The following is a 17,890-nucleotide window of genomic DNA, read 5'->3' as shown; positions in this document are numbered from 1 at the left end:
GCTTTACTGTGTTCCTTTTTCTACTAATGAGGACACAGCACAGTGTTACAATTCATTGCATTACACCGAATTGTTAATGTCACGAGGTCCAGCATGATGCAAAATCTGCTATAAGGATGTGATACCATTAAACTTTAATGATTGCCTTGGGGCAATTGGGTCACTGCTGCAGCAATTAGTAGTAGTAGTAGTAGTAGTATACAGCAGGGGTCAAAGAGAATATTAATATAAATATAGGGTAAAAATATGACGAGAATGTGACTTATTTCAACTATTTATACTTGCATACAATTTACAGGGTCTGTAGAAATAGAATGTGGAAACTGGCTGTCAAATTCAAAGGGGAATACAGTGTGCAAAGTTTACATGATGGAGTACCCTGAAAATGACAACAATACAATTATAAACTTCAGATGGATAGGTCTGCCTCCATAATGAGTACTTTTAATTTAGTTATTTTAAATGTCCTTTTTTTAATGTATATTCATCAGGACATTTTCTTTTTTATTTAGGACATTTATTGCAGCAGAATAGTATTGCGACCACATCTATTTATTCCACAATTGAGTTCAAAATGGGAGAAGTCACTGCAGTTTCAAACATTAGCATTGCTGTATGTGTGATAATAACGACAGAGCCATCTGTGCGACCATGTGAATCAATACCAACTTGTTGTGAAAACATTTGTGTGTTTTCATTTTAATAAGGCTATAAAAGACAGATACATTTAAAACTATGACATATAATAGCACTGAAAAAATCCATAACCATTGAACCAGTGCAGATAACATATTCTCAGAATACTACATCTCTAAAATCTGCACTATCAATTTATTTCATTTTCTACTTGACGCTGCTTCCTCCTCAAAACCAAAACTGCAGGATTGATGAATAAAAGCATTAAATGAATAGAGGCAGCAGCGCTAAAGGCATAACATGGAAGTGCAAACATAGCGGAAGCATCAGATATTGCGTTGCCATGGCAATTCTATCTTGTTAGGCGGTGACACAATTTAGAAACGTGTATTCGGTTAAGAAATATTATGTAACCGCTCCATCTCTCGACCCGTCTCTCTTTCTCCCTGTCGAAGTCTGTTAGAGCACAGATTTTTGTTTGTGTAATAAAATCCAGCCAGCCAGTGAATTGTGTGTGTGTGTGTGTGTGTGTGTGTGTGTGTGTGTGTGTGTGTGTGTGTGTGTATTCCTATAACCATGGTGACTGTATCCAGCCCATCCCCACTGCAGGGGCAGAAAGCCGTCAATCCTGCTGCAGGGTAAACCTCTTTCCTCTCTGGACTCAGTTTGGGTCACTGAAGCCTTACTCAGAGACACACAAAGAGAGTATGAAGAAATGTGGGGATGGAGGAGGAGGAGTGGGTTTCGACAACAGAGAGAAGTGAGGATGCTGGTTGAGCAGGACAGAGGAGGCGGAGTGGGATGATAGGTGAAGTGCAAAGAGAGAGAGAGAGAGAAGAGGAGGATGAAAGAGGCGGTTGGATGAGGAGAAGAGAGAAATTCCATGCAGAGCTCAGTCTTCTCTGTTTTCCCTGACTAAGAATAGCAGCTCTTCTGGTAACCCAATGCCCCAGGACAAGACCATTTGAATAAAAGCCTCCATCACTTCTGTGTGTGTGTGTGTGTGTGTGTGTGTGTGTGTGTGTGTGTGTGTGTGTGTGTGTGTGTGTGTGTGTGTGTGTGTGTGTGTGTGGTGTGTGTGTGTGTGTGTGTGTGTGTGTGTGTGTGTGTGTGTGTGTGTGTGTGTGTGTGTGTGTGTGTGTGTGTGTGTGTGTGTGTGTGTGTGTGTGTGTGTGTGTGCTCCACTGTAGGTGTGTGTGTGCTTGCCTGTGTTGGCATGTGACTGTGTGTAAAAGTGTATTTTGAAGGCAGATACTCAGGGAATTTAATCAGAGTAATAAGAGAGACAAATGGGAAATGAGATGTGAGACAGGGAGTGGGCTAATTGATGGTGATGATAATAGGCTGGTGGAGAAAGGGGGGCACAGACAATAGTTTATCTTCATTGTGTCCGTGTGCTCTGCCTGCTTCATGTAAGGCCTTTGGAACTTTATATGGACGAATCCGGGCAAGAAGAGAGCGTGAAAAGCAAATGTAGTGGAAAGCCATGTTTCCATATGTGTGTGCCATTTGACTGATGAGCTGCGGCTCAAAGGAGCGACCAAAACATCCTGTGCTTTAAAGTGAAACTGTTGGCACAACTGAGGGGTGATGTTGTAGATGTGTTAGGTGTCAGGGTCACAGATATAAACTGTTATTCTATTTATTTTCAGCACTACTTCCTTATCGTGTTCGGTCACGATGGACAGAAGCCTCTGGAGCTGCGAACAGAGGAGGAGAGTGAGTGCGATGAATGGGTGGAGGCCATCCAGCAGGCAAGGTATGCACGTAGTATTGAATAAAACAAATGTGTGTGCTATCCCCTCTTGTTTTGTACAGCAGGTCATTTGACATTAGACTGGTTTCTGTGACAGAACATTAAGATTAGAGAGTATTCATTAGGCAATGCTGGGTTTTTTAAATATACAGAACCATGTATAATCAGTAAAAGCTGGTTGTGTTCCAAAAAAACACATGTTTTTGGCTTTGTTTCCAGACTAATATCAGGAATTGAGTTGCTGACTAAATAAAACAACATTAGGTGTATTTTCATCCATTTGTTTTTTGGGCATTTTCAATTTCCAAGAGGAAATTCAAAACAATATTGCAGCAAAAGTGCAATTAAAACAGACCCTGTCACACAGGGCTTGCTCACATAGAAAATATGTTCATAGTGCTTTTAAGATTTAAAGCTTCCCTCAGGACGGATTAACTGAATAACCTTCATAAATAATTTCCATACAGTTTTTAGAAACATTCAATGTTTTCTACCATAACACACATGGGAGCAGAATCAACAAATGTCATTATTTTGTGAAGGCTGCTACTCAGTCATGTTTATAATATAAGTGCCTCATATAACTGATACCTCTGTAAATACTTATTTTACTTTATGTCTTTATTTTCAGTTACTCTGACATCATCATTGAAAGAGAGGTGCTGATGCAGAAATACATCCACCTTGTACAGATAGTGGAAACGGAGAAGGTTGCCGCCAATCAGCTGCGCACCCAGCTGGAAGATCAGGACACAGAAATCGAGAGGCTCAAATCAGAGGTACGGCAAACACGTGCACACACAAACACCTGAATCTGGACCATCCGGTGCAGTACCTCTGTTTCCTCTAACTGGCCTCATGCAATTCCAACAACTAGCAATTGCAGATACAGTTGCTCTATGATTGTGGGACTGTGCCCTCAAACCTTAGGTTCTTTGACATTTTTGAGTGCCGTTTGTCTCCTTCCTTAACAGCAGGTCAGTGGTCCGCTGAGCAGCGACTCTCACTCTTTGAGGGCATACAATTCAATTAGCAATAGCCAATGTGTTTGTCCAATTGCCTAAAACCATTGCCTCGTCCATGGGGTTTTCCAAATTACGGGGTTAAAATGAGGTTTACATGTAGGTTGTATATTGGACAGACATTCACTCAGGATCCAGTGGCGTCTTCTTCCTCAGTTTCACAGACTACAGACCACAGTCAGGGTTTCACTTAGGGACAATCAATAAAACATTTTTGAATTACAGAAAACTAATCGTTATATATATTCATATTATTATTTATTCAAAAGGTCTCTCTTTTCCAATAGCTTCCATGTCATTTGACTCAGTGAAACCAAATACATGCAGAATTGTATTACTACAAGAACAGGACAGATCAGTGCTTCCTATGTGAATATATGAGACATAGCTACAGTAGGGCAAAAAAGTATTTAGTCAGCCACCAATTGTGCAAGTTCTCTCACTTAAAAAGATGAGAGAGGCCTGTATTTTCATCCTAGGTACACTTCAACTATGAGAGACAGAATGATAAAAAAAATCCAGAAAATCACATTGTCAGATTTTTAAAGAATTTATTTGCAAATTATGGTGGAAAATAAGTATTTGGTCAATAACAAAAGTTCATCTCAATACTTTGTTATATACCCTTTGTTGGCAATGACAGAGGTCAAACGTTTTCTGTAAGTCTTCACAAGGTTTTCACACACTGTTGCTGGTATTTTGGCCCATTCCTCCATGCAGATCTCCTCTAGAGCAGTGATGTTTTGGGGCTGTCCCTGGTCAACACAGACTTTCAACTCCCTCCAAAGATTTTCTATGGGGTTGAGAGACTGGAGACTGGTTAGGGCACTCCAGGACCTTGAAATGCTTCTTACGAAGCCACTCCTTTGTTGCCCGGGCGGTGTGTTTGGGATCATTGTCATGCTGAAAGACCCAGCCACGTTTCATCTTCAATGCCCTTGCTGATGGAAGGAGGTTGTCACTCAAAATCTCACGATACATGGCCCCATTCATTCTTTCCTTTACACGGATCAGTCGTCCTGGTCCCTTTGCAGAAAAACAGCCCCAAAGCATGATGTTTCCACCCCCATGTTTCACAGTAGGCATGGTGTTCTTTGGATGCAACTCAGCATTCTTTCTCCTCCAAACACGTCTAGTTGAGTTTTTACCAAAAAGTTCTATTTTGGTTTCATCTGACCATATGACATTCTCCCAATCCTCTTCTGGATCATCTAAATGCTCTCTAGCAAACTTCAGATGGGCCTGGACATGTACTGGCTTAAGCAGGGGGACATGTCTGGCACTGCAGGATTTGAGTCCCTGGCGGCGCAGTGTGTTACTGATGGTAGTCTTTGTTACTTTGGTCCCAGCTCTCTGCAGGTCATTGACTAGGTCCCCCCGTGTGGTTCTGGGATTTTTGCTCACCGTTCTTGTGATCATTTTGACCCCACGGGGTGAGATCTTGCGTGGAGCCCCAGATCGAGGGAGATTATCAGTGGTCTTGTATGTCTTCCATTTTCTAATAATTGCTCCCACAGTTGATTTCTTCACACCAAGCTGCTTACCTATTGCAGATTCAGTCTTCCCAGCCTGGTGCAGGTCTACAATTGTGTTTCTGTTGTCCTTTGACAGCTCTTTGATCTTGGCCATAGTGGAGTTTGGAGTGTGACTGTTTGAGGTTGTGGACAGGTGTCTTCTATACTGATAACGAGTTCAAACAGGTGCCATTAATACAGTTAACAAGTGGAGGACAGAGGAGGCTCTTAAAGAAGAAGTTACAGGTCTGTGAGAGCCAGAAATCTTGTTTGTTTGTAGGTGACCAAATACTTATTTTACAGAGGAATTTACCAATTCATTCATTAAAAATCCTACAATGTGATTTCCTGGATTCTTTCCCCCCCATTCTGTCTCTCATAGTTGAAGTGTACCTAGGATGAAATTTACAGGCCTCTCTCATCTTTTTAAGTGGGAGAACTTGCACAATTGGTGGCTGACTAAATACTTTTTTGCCCCACTGTATATGCATATAGAATCTAAAATTAACTAAACTTTAATAAAAAGAGGTGTGCCCTTTATATGCAATGATTGTAATGTATATCCCTATGGGTATGCTGTGAGCGTGTGTCTTTTCACAGCTGTTTTTATGGTAGCGAAGGAGTGGGTGGGAATGGTGCTCACTCACCTCTGAGTGTAGGAGGAAAAGCCCACCGCTCAATAAAAGAAGCCCATCAGTTTCCTTACAAACAGCTGCAAAATCATTATGCTTATCGAACGTAACACGTTTCTGTTCTGCCGCCACAGCACGCTAAATCAGTCGTGCACGCTTACATCAACAGACCCCTACACCATTGTTAATCAGAACTGATAAAAACTCACTGTCTAAAACACATACACGACAGCATTGGTTTATGGTAATTAAATCAATAGTTCTTATCGTTTATGAAGTAAACAGGGATTGAGCTTATTTTGGATGCTGACATCCCCGTCAGTTATTTGATACTTTTGTTTCACATTCTGTATTTACAAACAGCACATTTGATGTCATTCAAAGGAGTGGAACGCAGATTTTAGAATAAGTGCATTATTAAGGTTTATCAATTGAACCAAATTGTAAGGAAAATGATTCAGACAGTTTAGACCTGTAGAATAAAGCCCTAACATTGTTTTTTACGATTGAATGCTAATCTGACATTTGCTGTGATTTTCCATATCATTAAGCGCCTCAGATAAGAAGTGGTTCTCTTTTGTGCCACATGTATGGCCAGAGGGCACTGCAGAGTATTCCTAATGTAAAGGTGCAAATTGAATTCTGGTCTGTTCCTGCCTGAGGGGAAGCTCTTTGGATATTGCACCCTCTGCTAACATATAAATCACATCTCCATCATCATTTTCCATGATGTTTCGGCTCATCTGTGTTAACTATGTCTTATATAAATATGTTGCCCTTATTGTTTTGGGGGGAAGAAATACCACTATGATCTAATGGACTACTGGATTTTCCTGTTACACTGCTTTTAGTAATAATTCCCCCTGTTGAGCAACAAGTAGATGCTTGTACTCGCTATACGCTGTGATTATATCTCACTGGCTGTATACAGTAAGCCCTGATGATAATGAAAATGCTAACGAAAAAGAAACATTAAGAAACATCTGCCTGTGTAATTGGGCTGCTCATGAAAAAGGGATTAGACTTTAAGAGCCAGTGAGCAGTTGGTGATCCATCTCATTAAAACATACTCTTGTTTGTTTGTTTATTTGAGTGTTGCTCCGTGTTTATGAATAATTTAACCAACTATCCACTGTAACTGTCAACAGTTGGCAGACTGGCTCCTCTCTTCTGCCATTTGCATGATAGCGCTGGTGATTTAGAAAATAAAGAGGAAACTGTGTGGCTGGAAATGACTTTGGTTTCCTCTTCATGCTTTTCAGCATCTGTGATAAACGTATGTGCTCAAGAGGCCTGGAGGTAAAACCAAACAGGTGGAGGTAATAGTACTAGAGACAGTCTGAACCTCTGCTGGCTTCATTTCTTCTGAAGAAAGCGTTGCCAAGAAAAACCTTTTACAAGCTATGTTTGAAGTTAGTCATCACTGTTATTTAAAGAGACTTGGTTCTAGCTAGGTTTACTATGTGAAATGAGATTTTTTTTCCCCCAGCTTAATAACATTTAGAGTCTGGCATCTGCCTGAGGTGTTGCCAGATTTCATACCTGGAAGACGATATTAACTGCGTGGCAGGAAGCTGTTTTTTCCCACCTGCACAGAGTAAATGTCACATTTCTAAAGGCTAATCTGACGTCAATGCCTGAAGAGGATATTTGATGGCTGTGAAAATGATACAAGAACTCTTTGGGGTCTTTAAAGACATTATGGTTTCCATCGATTGGTTTGTGCTAGACATATTTTCATCAGCAGAAGATTATACTTCATAGTCAGTAAATTGCGCTGCAGGTCATCAGGCACATTAAAGCCTTAATTTGCTTACTGTCTCCAGCTCATAGCAGCCCTCCCCCTCTGAAGTCATTCTCTCTTTCTGAATGAAGGCTTTAGTGTAGAGTGTCAAAGATGAGGAAGTCTGATGTCGATCTGGTGCAAACACAGTGACTGTTCACTCAGCACACAATGCATGCCTTATGTCACATATTCAGTTTTTAACCAAACACATCTAAATCCCTTTAGGAACATAATATCCTTGTGAATTAAATCGAATCACTTCCTGCTATACCTTAGAAGACCATTTTGGGTTTACAGTAATTGTATGTGTCTTTTGTGTTGCTATTTAGCTACCTAAATGATGTTCATTATGTTTGTGACTGAATTTCTCTTTAAAGATTGTAGCTCTGAACAAAACTAAGGAGCGAATGCGTCCTTACCATGTCAACCAAGAAAATGAAGATCCCGATATCAAAAAGATCAAAAAGGTAAACGTTTTTCTACTTTATTTCATGTTGTTTGTGTGTGAACATGCAGATGTACGCTCCATGTGTATGACTATATCTAAGCTTCCATGTTTGTTCTTCTTCAGGTGCAGAGTTTCATGCGGGGCTGGCTCTGTCGGAGGAAGTGGAAGATCATCGTTCAGGACTACATCTGCTCTCCTCACGCTGAGAGCATGAGGAAGAGGAACCAGATTGTCTTCAACATGGTGGAGGCAGAGACAGAGTATGTTTATTTAAATGTACTTAGAGTAGCAGCACATTGAAATGTTGTTGTTGAGCTTTCCAATATAGTACTAAACATGCCATAACGAACATTCTCATCTATTTCATAAAGTGTATAGCACAATATATACTGTGTATTAATAGCTAACATTCATATACATACACTGAGATCACTACCAAACTATGAGACCCTGATACCATTGGCAAAACATGTTAAAATGATCTTCTGTTGCATAGCTCAAATTAAAATATGCTTTCACGAAATAAAAAAAAACAAAAAACATTAGTAATTAGTTTGAACACAGATCGCACACAGGGAGTGGCATTGAAGAATTCAAGGATCATTTTTGTAAGTCTGCAGCACAGGGTTTCACAATGAAATGCACTTATAATCCATTTATGCTATGCTATGAAAAACTTTCATTTGAATTTGCATCATTATTTATCATTCAATCGTCAGATATAACAAATTAAAACATTCAAAAATATAGTAATCAAACTTGAAGACACCGTAACAAAACAACACTATAACACTGTCTTCTTTAAACATATTTGGTCATATACTGTTAATGTTTTGAAGGTAATTCAGAATGTCTATAATAAGTAAGTCTAAACCCTGTGTGTGTGTGTGTGTGTGTGTGTGTGTGTGTGTGTGTGTGTGTGTGTGTGTGTGTGTGTGTGTGTGTGTGTGTGTGTGTGTGTGTGTGTGTGTGTGTGTGTGTGTGTGTGTGTGTGTGTGTGTGTGTGTGTGTGTGTGTGTGTGTGTGTGTGTGTGTGGATAGGTATGTCCACCAGCTGTACATCCTGGTCAACTGTTTCCTCAGACCTCTGAGGATGGCTGCTAGCTCCAAGAAGCCCCCCATCAACCACGACGATGTGAGCAGCATCTTCCTCAACAGGTGTGAAGATGTTCTGTCCATCTTTGCTTATAACCGAGTCACTGAAGTGCTAATCATGATGGGTGCATAGACAGATATTGAGGAATATTAAGTCAAACAACCAATAAAGTACTTTTAGTTATTTTGTTTTCCACACTGCGTTTACACTTTTCTTTCAGTGAGACCATCATGTTCCTACATGAGATTTTCCATCAAGGCTTGAAGGCGAGGATAGCCAATTGGCCAACTCTAGTGCTGGGTAAGCTGTTACTGCTACACCAAACACACAAACACACACTGTCTGCAGCCACATCAAGGTCAGGTTTTCAGTGATCCAGTTTGTCTCACTCAAACATCAGTCTTGACGTCTTACTGCTCCATTCACACACATACACACACATGCTCATTTCCCTATCTTTGTCTGCAACAAGCACACTCATTGCCTTGACACACAATGACCACCCTGACCAGAGGGAATGTCACAAATTCACCTCCTAAAACCAGAAGCCTCCTCACCAGATAAGTGTCACCTAGGAGACAGACTGTTGAAAGACACAACAGCAATTCAAAAAGAAAAGGGACGACTGATTAAACACCCTTATCTGTTGCTCTGCTACACGCAGAATTGAGATGTACAATGTGATATTCATCAAATCCATTTATGTAGTTTCAATACAGATTGATTGATTTGATCATATTGTTTTAATGTTATAGCCTCCAATACATCATGCTTTAACCCCGGACAGATCATGGTCAAATTAATAGAAACATTTATCTGTGACTTTCTTTGCCTTTTGTCTGTGATTATTATTCTTTGTTTCCCTGTGAGAGCACAGCCAGTGAAAAGCCCAGTATCCTTGATTCTGTGCAGTTGATAAGGAAATATATAATTACTGTGCTTCATCCAGTGCTGTTATCAGAATGTCACATAAACAATACTATATCTATTATTTTAGTAGACATGTGTCAAGACAGTGATAAGGCTTTTTCAAACAACTGTTTGTTGTCCAAGAAAGAGGAAATATTTCTTAAGGCAAATCTTTCAGATTTTGGTTTAAGGGAGACAGTTTCCCAGCTACACATGTGTAAAGCTGAAATGTTGAAATATCTCTCCTGTTTTCTGTCTAACATAACCTTGACCACACCTATTTCCCCCTTTGTAGTTTGCTAAACATTTTGTGGCTAGACTTGAAAGAATGTACAGTTGCAAGAAAAAGTGTGAACCCTTTGGAATGACCTGGATTTCTGCATAAGTTGGTCATAAAATGTCTTCTGATCTTCATCTAAGTCACAACAATAGACAAACACAGTCTGCTTAAGCTAAAGCCACACAAACAATTATATGTTTTCATGTTTTTATTGAACACACCATGTAAACATTCACAGTGAACCTCTCGGCTAAAGACTTCTTCAAGAGCTAATTGGAGTCAGGAGTCAGCCAACCTGGAGTCCAATCAATGAGATGAGATTGGAGGTGTTGGTTAAAGCTGCCCTGCCCTATAAAAAATACACACCAGTTTTGAATTTGCTATTCTTAAGAAGCATTGCCAGATGTGAACCATGCCTCGCACAGAAGAGCTCTCAGAAGACCTACCATTGAGAATGGTTGACTTGCATAAAGCTGGAAAGGGTTACAAAAGTATCTCTGAAAGCCTTGATGTTCATCAGTCCACGGTAAGACAAGTTGTCTATAAATGGAGAAAGTTCAGCTGTTGCTACTCTCCCTAGGAGTGGCCGTCCTGTAAAGATGACTGCAAGAGCACAGCGCAGAATGCTCAATGAGGTGAAGAAGAATCCTAGAGTGTCAGCTAGAGACTTAAAGAAATCTCTGGCACATGCTAACATCTCTGTTGACGAATCTACGATACGTAAAACACTGAACAAGAATGGAGTTCATGGGAGGACACCACGGAGGAAGCCACTGCTGTCCAGAAAAAACATTGCTGCACATTTGAAGTTTGCAAAAGACTCCTGGATGTTCCACAGCACTACTGGCAACATATTCTGTGGACAGATGAAACCAAAGTTCAGTTGTTTGGAAGGAACACACAACGCTATGTGTGGAGAATCCAAAGGGTTCACATGCTTTTTCTTGCAACTGTATATGAAATTGTATTTCTGTGTGCACAGCAATGCATACAGCTAAGCACACTTTCCATTTAAATTTGAAGACAGGAGTTGACATTTGCGCTTGTGAAAACAGTGAAAACCCTATTGGTCAATGAGAAACAGTAACAACTTTGACCAGTTATTTTCAAATTTAAAACCAAAACTATCTGTCATTATTTCTGTCATAACTAGTGAAAGAACTATATTAAGTATTAAGTATATTAAATCTAAAATAATAAAATGCTTAAAGTAATTATCTCAAGTCATATCTATTAAGGCACTGTGTATCGCTATGTGAGGCAACACTGTTGATTTGTGTGCTAGGACATTCACTGGAGAAATCTCAAGCTGCACATTGTTAGAAACTGTTTTGCCATCACCCAGCAGCGGCTGGTCTTCAACAGTGCCAAACAATAATTCAACAGTTAGTTGTATTAACAGCATGTTATCTTAAAATTGAAATTGAAATTCCACTTAATCTCAAATCAATGTGACGTTAATGGAGTAGATAATAAGACTTGTGTCAATATTTGATCAAGCAAAAGGCCCAGAATAAACATTGCAATTAAACTGATTCATTCATGTGACTTACATACTGTTCATACAGTGAATACATGTATTTTTGTTTTAGCTGACCTTTTTGACATCCTGCTGCCCATGCTGAACATCTACCAGGAGTTTGTACGTAACCATCAGTACAGCCTGCAGGTTTTGGCCAACTGTAAGCAGAACAGAGACTTCGACAAGCTGCTGAAACAGTACGAGTCTAACGCCGCCTGTGAGGGAAGGATGCTCGAGACCTTCCTCACGTACCCCATGTTCCAAGTAAATACCTTCACCATTACACGTACACTGTCATAAACACACCATAACACCAATGCTTTTTTATCTCTACATTGCCACCATATAAGCTTTATTTTTTTGAATGACAATTTAAACAGCCTTTTTTTCTGCATTGCTCTTCTCTCCTACAAGATTCCTCGATACATCATCACCTTGCATGAGTTATTAGCACACACGCCTCATGAGCATGTGGAGCGCAAGAGTCTTGAATTCGCCAAGTCCAAATTAGAGGACCTGTCCAGGTATGTGTCTGGGGGGTTGTCCGATTTATAAACAAATATATCTCGACACATGTTGATACTGAACACTGAACTAACTGTCATGTTTGTATGTGCCCAGAGTGATGCATGATGAGGTGAGTGACACAGAAAACATCCGGAAGAACCTGGCCATAGAGCGGATGATAGTGGAGGGCTGTGACATCCTATTGGATACCAGCCAGACCTTCGTCAGGCAGGGTAAGTCTTCATCAGGTCACAGCACAGCACAGCTCAGGAGGTTTTCCCGACCATAAGACCCTCCAACCTGACAGCCTGTGATCTGAAACACACAGACACAGCACCTAGCTCCGTCACTGAATCATGACATTAGCCACCATAATACTTTCTACTGTGGGAGATGTGGCTCTATGTGAGAATACTTTTATGTAAGAATCATTATCCCTAGCCGTCAAAACAGAATGTTGTACTCATTTAGTTTAATCACATTTCAAGTTATTTTTTGCAGTTTCCTAAATGCAACTGTCAGATTAAACCAATTACCCTTTTCAAAATGAAATATGGTTAAGCATTTGTACTATCTTCCCTTTCAGTGCACTTATTGTAAATTGCTCTAGGCAAAAGTGTATGTCAAATTGTTATGTTGTAGATGTAAAGCCTCTACAAATTCTTATTCTCCTGCCATGGAGATACACGAATCGCCTGTGAATAATCATGCATGTTTAAGTGTTAGCGTGGTGGCAGAACCTACAGCCTGTCCAAGCTAACAAAACTAAATATTTCTTGGTCACTAACTCAAATGTACTCCATAAATTGTACTGTGTTAATTAGCAATTACTTCTTGCAACAAGTGGTTGGAGTGGCAGTCCAATAATGGCACTGGTCCAAGAACTGCAACATCTTTATACTGTTTATGTGCTCTTAAGAACAGCACTGAACTATATCTGCACCAGTGCTCATTAAGAAGTGTGCCAATTGCTACAGTGTGCAAACCCTAATGAGCTACTGTATCTGGGCTCTTGATTTGATGAGGTCACTCATGCATGAAGTGTTGACATCAGATATGACACTATGTCTTCCCTTGTTTCAATGTTTCTACTAAAGATAGTTTGTGCTGCTGAATGTGCACATTGTAATGATCGCCTCCTTCATATTGTGTCCTTATATCTCAGGTGCACACATTACATTTCAGTGTGCAGAATATAGTAGATCAGAAATGTTGTTTTTTTTGTTTTGTTGAGCCACTTTAGATGGTTCGCAGACACACAGTTTGAGCTTAGTGTCAGCGTAATAAAGTGCTGTGCCCCTCCCTCCTCAGGCTCTCTGATCCAGCTGCCATCGGTGGAGCGAGGGAAGCTTAGTAAGGTCCGTCTGGGCTCGCTCTCTCTGAAGAAGGAAGGGGAGCGGCAGTGCTTCCTTTTCACCAAACACTTCCTTGTCTGCACTCGCAGCTCTGGAGGAAAACTGCACCTTCTCAAGGTGAGAACAACTGCACCTCAGGAGCTGAAGTGGATCTCAGTGTGGAAACCTTTAATTGGTTGCCACCTCTAACCAAAATAAACTGTTCTTGCAGCAAGGTGGAGTTTTGTCCCTGATTGACTGCACACTCATAGAGGAACCAGATGCCAGCGACGAGGAGTGTAAGTTTACCACATCTATGAAGCACTGCGTCTACGTTAGTGCACACAACCAGGCAGCTCTTAATGGCTCATTTAGGCCCTTCACCCCTCATGAAGGTTAATTAGGTGTCAGATGATAAGTGTCCAGAAATTACTTCCCTTTAAATATCAGATCACCACCCCTTTAAATGTCAGGTTTTAATCTGTTGACATTGATTTGCATAATTGTTTTTCTTCTTCTGAGGTTTCATTTTGCAAATAGTGATATTGATGAAACACCTACACAGATACACATAGGGCTGAAACAAGTCTCAGGGGTGCGTAGAATGGAGATTACAGGTTCACTTAATTAACCGTGTGTGTGTGTGTGTGTGTGTGTGTGTGTGTGTGTGTGTGTGTGTGTGTGTGTGTGTGTGTGTGTGTGTGTGTGTGTGTGTGTGTGTGTGTGTGTGTGTGTGTGTGTGTGTGTGTGTGTGTGTGTGTGTGTGTGTGTGTGTGTGTGTGTGTGTGTGTGTGTGTGTGTGTGTGTGTGTGGCCTAGCATTACTATACTTGTGGGGACCTGGTCCCCATGAGGGGAATCATTAATTTTAGGGTGAAGACTTGGTTAGGGTTAGGCATGTGTTGGTTAAGGTTAGGATAAGTCTCCAGGAAATGCATTAAAGTCAATGTATTGTCCCCTGAAGTGGTGTGTGTGTGTGTGTGTGTGTGTGTGTGTGTGTGTGTGTGTGTGTGTGTGTGTGTGTGTGTGTGTGTGTGTGTGTGTGTGTGTGTGTGTGTGTGTGTGTGTGTGTGTGTGTGTGTGTGTGTGTGTGTGTGTGTGTGTGTGTGTGTGTGTGTGTGTGTGTGTGTGTGTGTGCAGAAACATCTATTTTACTATCATTAAGAGGATTGCTGTGTTTCTTAAAAAAAAGCTCTTTCTTTTTCCTAAATCACATAGCTAAAGCTGGCGGTCAGGTATTTGGTCAGCTGGACTTTAAGCTTGTGATTGAGCCATCAGACGCACCTTCATTCACCGTGGTGTTACTGGCACCATCGCGACAGGAGAAGGCGGCATGGACCAGTGATATTAGCCAGGTAACACACACACACACACACACACACACACACACACACACACACACACACACACACACACACACACACACACACACACACACACACACACACACAGAGACAAACACGGAATAACAAGAACCTCCAAATAGCAAGAGGGTGTCTCTGTGGGCATTGGGAAGGCTTAGTGATAAGTAAACACAGACGAGGGTGCAGCTCCCCATGGGAAGACTTCAGCTTACTGCCTCGGTACTTCAGTAGCAACATGTCAGCCTGGATTCATTCTTATCAGACAAAAAATACATTGACACTTGCATAGGGCTTCTTTTCCCCCTCAAACTCTTATTAACCAGACTTTCAAAACATCTTTCGAGCATTTGTTTGAATTCATTTGGAGCTACTGTAACAGATATACAATGTAGTAGATCAAGGTCAATCTAAAGGGCATGGCCTTTTATATACTGTTGGTCCAACACACCCTCTCCTACTGTCTTTCTTTTACTTTAATCCTTAATGTATCGTCCTCTTCTCTATGTCCCTGCAGTGTATAGATAATATCCGCTGTAATGGCTTGATGACCAGTGTATTTGAGGAGAACTCTAAAGTCACTGTGCCTCATATGATCAAGTAAGTATTTATGTGTGTGTAAAGAGGAACACCCATCTCTATATGCCAGTGTTGTAAAACATATGATGTAGCATTCCTGGATGAAACTGTATCAGCTGTGGTACGTGTACAGTGTGTTGTTAGGCTGTACTTCTTTATGCTTCTTTATATTTATACATGCTCAAAAATATCATTTGGTATCCATTCTCTATTTTGGCTTTCTTTTGTGGAATACATTTATCTTATTTTATCCATTCCTATTTTACTTGGCTGTTTTTGCTCAGTTACTTTCCTTTCTTAGCAGCACAGCAGTCACCCATGCTCGGTTGTGTGTGTATGTGTGTACGTGTGTATCCATCAGATCCGATGTGCGTCTCCATAAAGATGATGTTGACATTTGCTTCAGCAAGACGCTCAACTCCTGCAAGGTCCCCCAGATCCGCTACGCCAGCGTGGAGCGGCTGCTGGAGAGGCTGACCGACCTGCGCTTCCTCTCCATAGACTTCCTCAACACCTTCCTGCACACATACAGGATCTTCACCACGGCAACGGTCGTCATGGACAAACTGGCCGACATCTACAAGAAGCCCTTCTCCTCCATACCTATCAGGTCAATCAATGCAAACACATCAATGTGCATTCATGAACACAGAAAAAGAGTCGTACACTTGTTGTTTTTCTGTATCCCTCTGTAATTTTGTCTATTTGAGAGTATGGAATATGCAAGGGTACATTTGCATTACATGCTCTGGGCCTTTTTTTCCTTTTACAATTCTACATAGTCAGATGTGGTTAGTGCGTTGAACTCTTTCCACAAGGTTAAGAACATACTGGCTGAAACAAACACCAGCCTGTGTGTGGAGGCCAGCAGAGCAGATGCTTCATCAACGTTTTTGGCTCAGCCGTGGGAATATTCTGTGTATTAAATGGGGAGTTTTTCTCCCTCTAACTCTTGCTCCACTTTCTTCATGCTCCTACTCTCTTATGAGGTCTCTGACTGCTGCAGAATTGAGTGTTTATATTCCTTCCTTGATTTTATTTAACTTTTAAATTGGAAAAGCTGTTCCTCTGCCCAAGGGCAGGTTTGTATTTAAGGTCTAAAGGCCCTGACACACCAACCCGATTTTGGGAGTCAGAGGCCGTCAGAGGCTGTCGGGCATTCGCGGCGCCGTAGTCAGGTTGGTGTGTCCCGCACCGTCGACCGTGACACGCCTTATTTGGACTGCCAGACCCGATGCATGGCCGATTCAACATGTTGAATCGGCCATGCATCGGGTCTGGCAGTCGGACCAAATAATCACTCTGATTGGCTGTTCAGCTAGCAAATCAGTGCATGAGAAGCGAAGCGGAAGTGAGGGACGTAAACAAACGATTTAAGAAGGCACACACAGACTGCTGTTCATTTTCATCTCATCATGGCGATCTGGAATGATGCAAACGAAGACCTGCTCATCACCTTGATCCAGTCCCCTTTCCTAAAGCTTTACTTTAGCAGGAAATACATAATGTCTCCCTTATGTCATTTGAGGTGGGCACATGAGCAGCAACAAGTATCCCTCTGGTAAAACATTTAATGCAATTCTTTCCTTCATCCACCACCAGTATTACAGGAGGTTTATTATCAATTTTCCACAGTTTGTTTCTCCAATATACTATTTTTAGATTGTTTTTTTACTTTTATTTTTTTATTTTGGTGTTTGGCTATGCTGGCTTTACATTGTTCAGTCAGCCCAACTCTTTAGTCCAGACTGAAATATGTATCTCAAAAACTAATGAATGGACTACCATTAAAGTGTATGAAGACATGAATGTTTTCCACAGTATACATTCTATAGACTACCGATATCAGATGTAATTTGTGTTTAGCGCTAACTAGCAAACGTTAGCATACATTATGCCTAATAAACATCAACTTATCAGGTTGATATGAGCATGTACTGAACCTTTAAGCACTGCTTGGTTCAAGTACAGCCTCACAGAGCCACTAGTATGGCTGTAGACCCTTAGTCTAGTTTTACATTTGTGAATTTATTTTTAAACATTCATTCAATATTACAGAATATGGCTCTTTTACAACTTGTATCAGATGTACTTCACTTTATGTTGCATTAATTAATTGTCCTTGTCTTAATAACTTTTGTTGATTGAATGCAATGTTCAATATTTTACAAATGATTAGAGTGAAACTTTGGGAACTCTTTCAAAGTTAGTCTCCCTTTGGTGCCCCCTTGTTTTTAGATAGGGGCCCAAATCTATTCATGCCCCTTCCTGGTATAGAGACTCTTTGCTTGCCACTGTTATGGACACACATACAAATCATACAAATGCAAATCAAAGGCCTTCACCCAGCTCTCTGTGTCTGTTTCACACTGGATTTTTGCTCCCATGCGTTTTATATCTGGGAGATTAAACATGTGCTGCTGTTCCTCACTCACACTGTGCCCCCCCCCCCCCCCTTAAACACACCTTTCCTCTTCCAAGACATTCATATATCACCTTCATCTACCTT

The 17,890-nt window shown here is 40.9% G+C and overlaps 1 protein-coding gene across 3 annotated transcripts in view; it reads left to right on the top strand.

Annotated features, from left to right (window-relative positions):
- rasgrf2b (Ras protein-specific guanine nucleotide-releasing factor 2b) overlaps nucleotides 1–17,890 on the top strand; it is a 45,579-nt gene that overhangs the window by 9,497 nt on the left and 18,192 nt on the right. The window contains exons 1-15 of one of the 3 annotated variants that reach the window (XM_071204358.1): nucleotides 1,534–1,572; nucleotides 2,289–2,395; nucleotides 3,024–3,171; nucleotides 7,724–7,813; nucleotides 7,918–8,054; nucleotides 8,836–8,952; nucleotides 9,111–9,190; nucleotides 11,672–11,865; nucleotides 12,016–12,125; nucleotides 12,223–12,341; nucleotides 13,420–13,580; nucleotides 13,675–13,741; nucleotides 14,660–14,796; nucleotides 15,320–15,402; nucleotides 15,743–15,991. In XM_071204358.1, coding sequence (XP_071060459.1) covers nucleotides 3,058–3,171; nucleotides 7,724–7,813; nucleotides 7,918–8,054; nucleotides 8,836–8,952; nucleotides 9,111–9,190; nucleotides 11,672–11,865; nucleotides 12,016–12,125; nucleotides 12,223–12,341; nucleotides 13,420–13,580; nucleotides 13,675–13,741; nucleotides 14,660–14,796; nucleotides 15,320–15,402; nucleotides 15,743–15,991 — 1,658 coding nt within the window. In that variant the 5' untranslated portion in view covers nucleotides 1,534–1,572; nucleotides 2,289–2,395; nucleotides 3,024–3,057. Of the gene's footprint in view, nucleotides 1–1,533; nucleotides 1,573–2,288; nucleotides 2,396–3,023; nucleotides 3,172–7,723; nucleotides 7,814–7,917; nucleotides 8,055–8,835; nucleotides 8,953–9,110; nucleotides 9,191–11,671; nucleotides 11,866–12,015; nucleotides 12,126–12,222; nucleotides 12,342–13,419; nucleotides 13,581–13,674; nucleotides 13,742–14,659; nucleotides 14,797–15,319; nucleotides 15,403–15,742; nucleotides 15,992–17,890 lie in introns of those variants that run through there. The other 2 variants (XM_034090210.1, XM_034090209.1) reach the window with 2 other exon arrangements.

The sequence above is a fragment of the Pseudochaenichthys georgianus genome, chromosome 9, assembly GCF_902827115.2.
Source record: "Pseudochaenichthys georgianus chromosome 9, fPseGeo1.2, whole genome shotgun sequence".
Taxonomy (NCBI): Eukaryota; Metazoa; Chordata; class Actinopteri; order Perciformes; family Channichthyidae; genus Pseudochaenichthys; species Pseudochaenichthys georgianus.
Note: the sequence above shows the minus strand (reverse complement) of the source record. Positions and strands in the feature narration are given on the sequence as shown.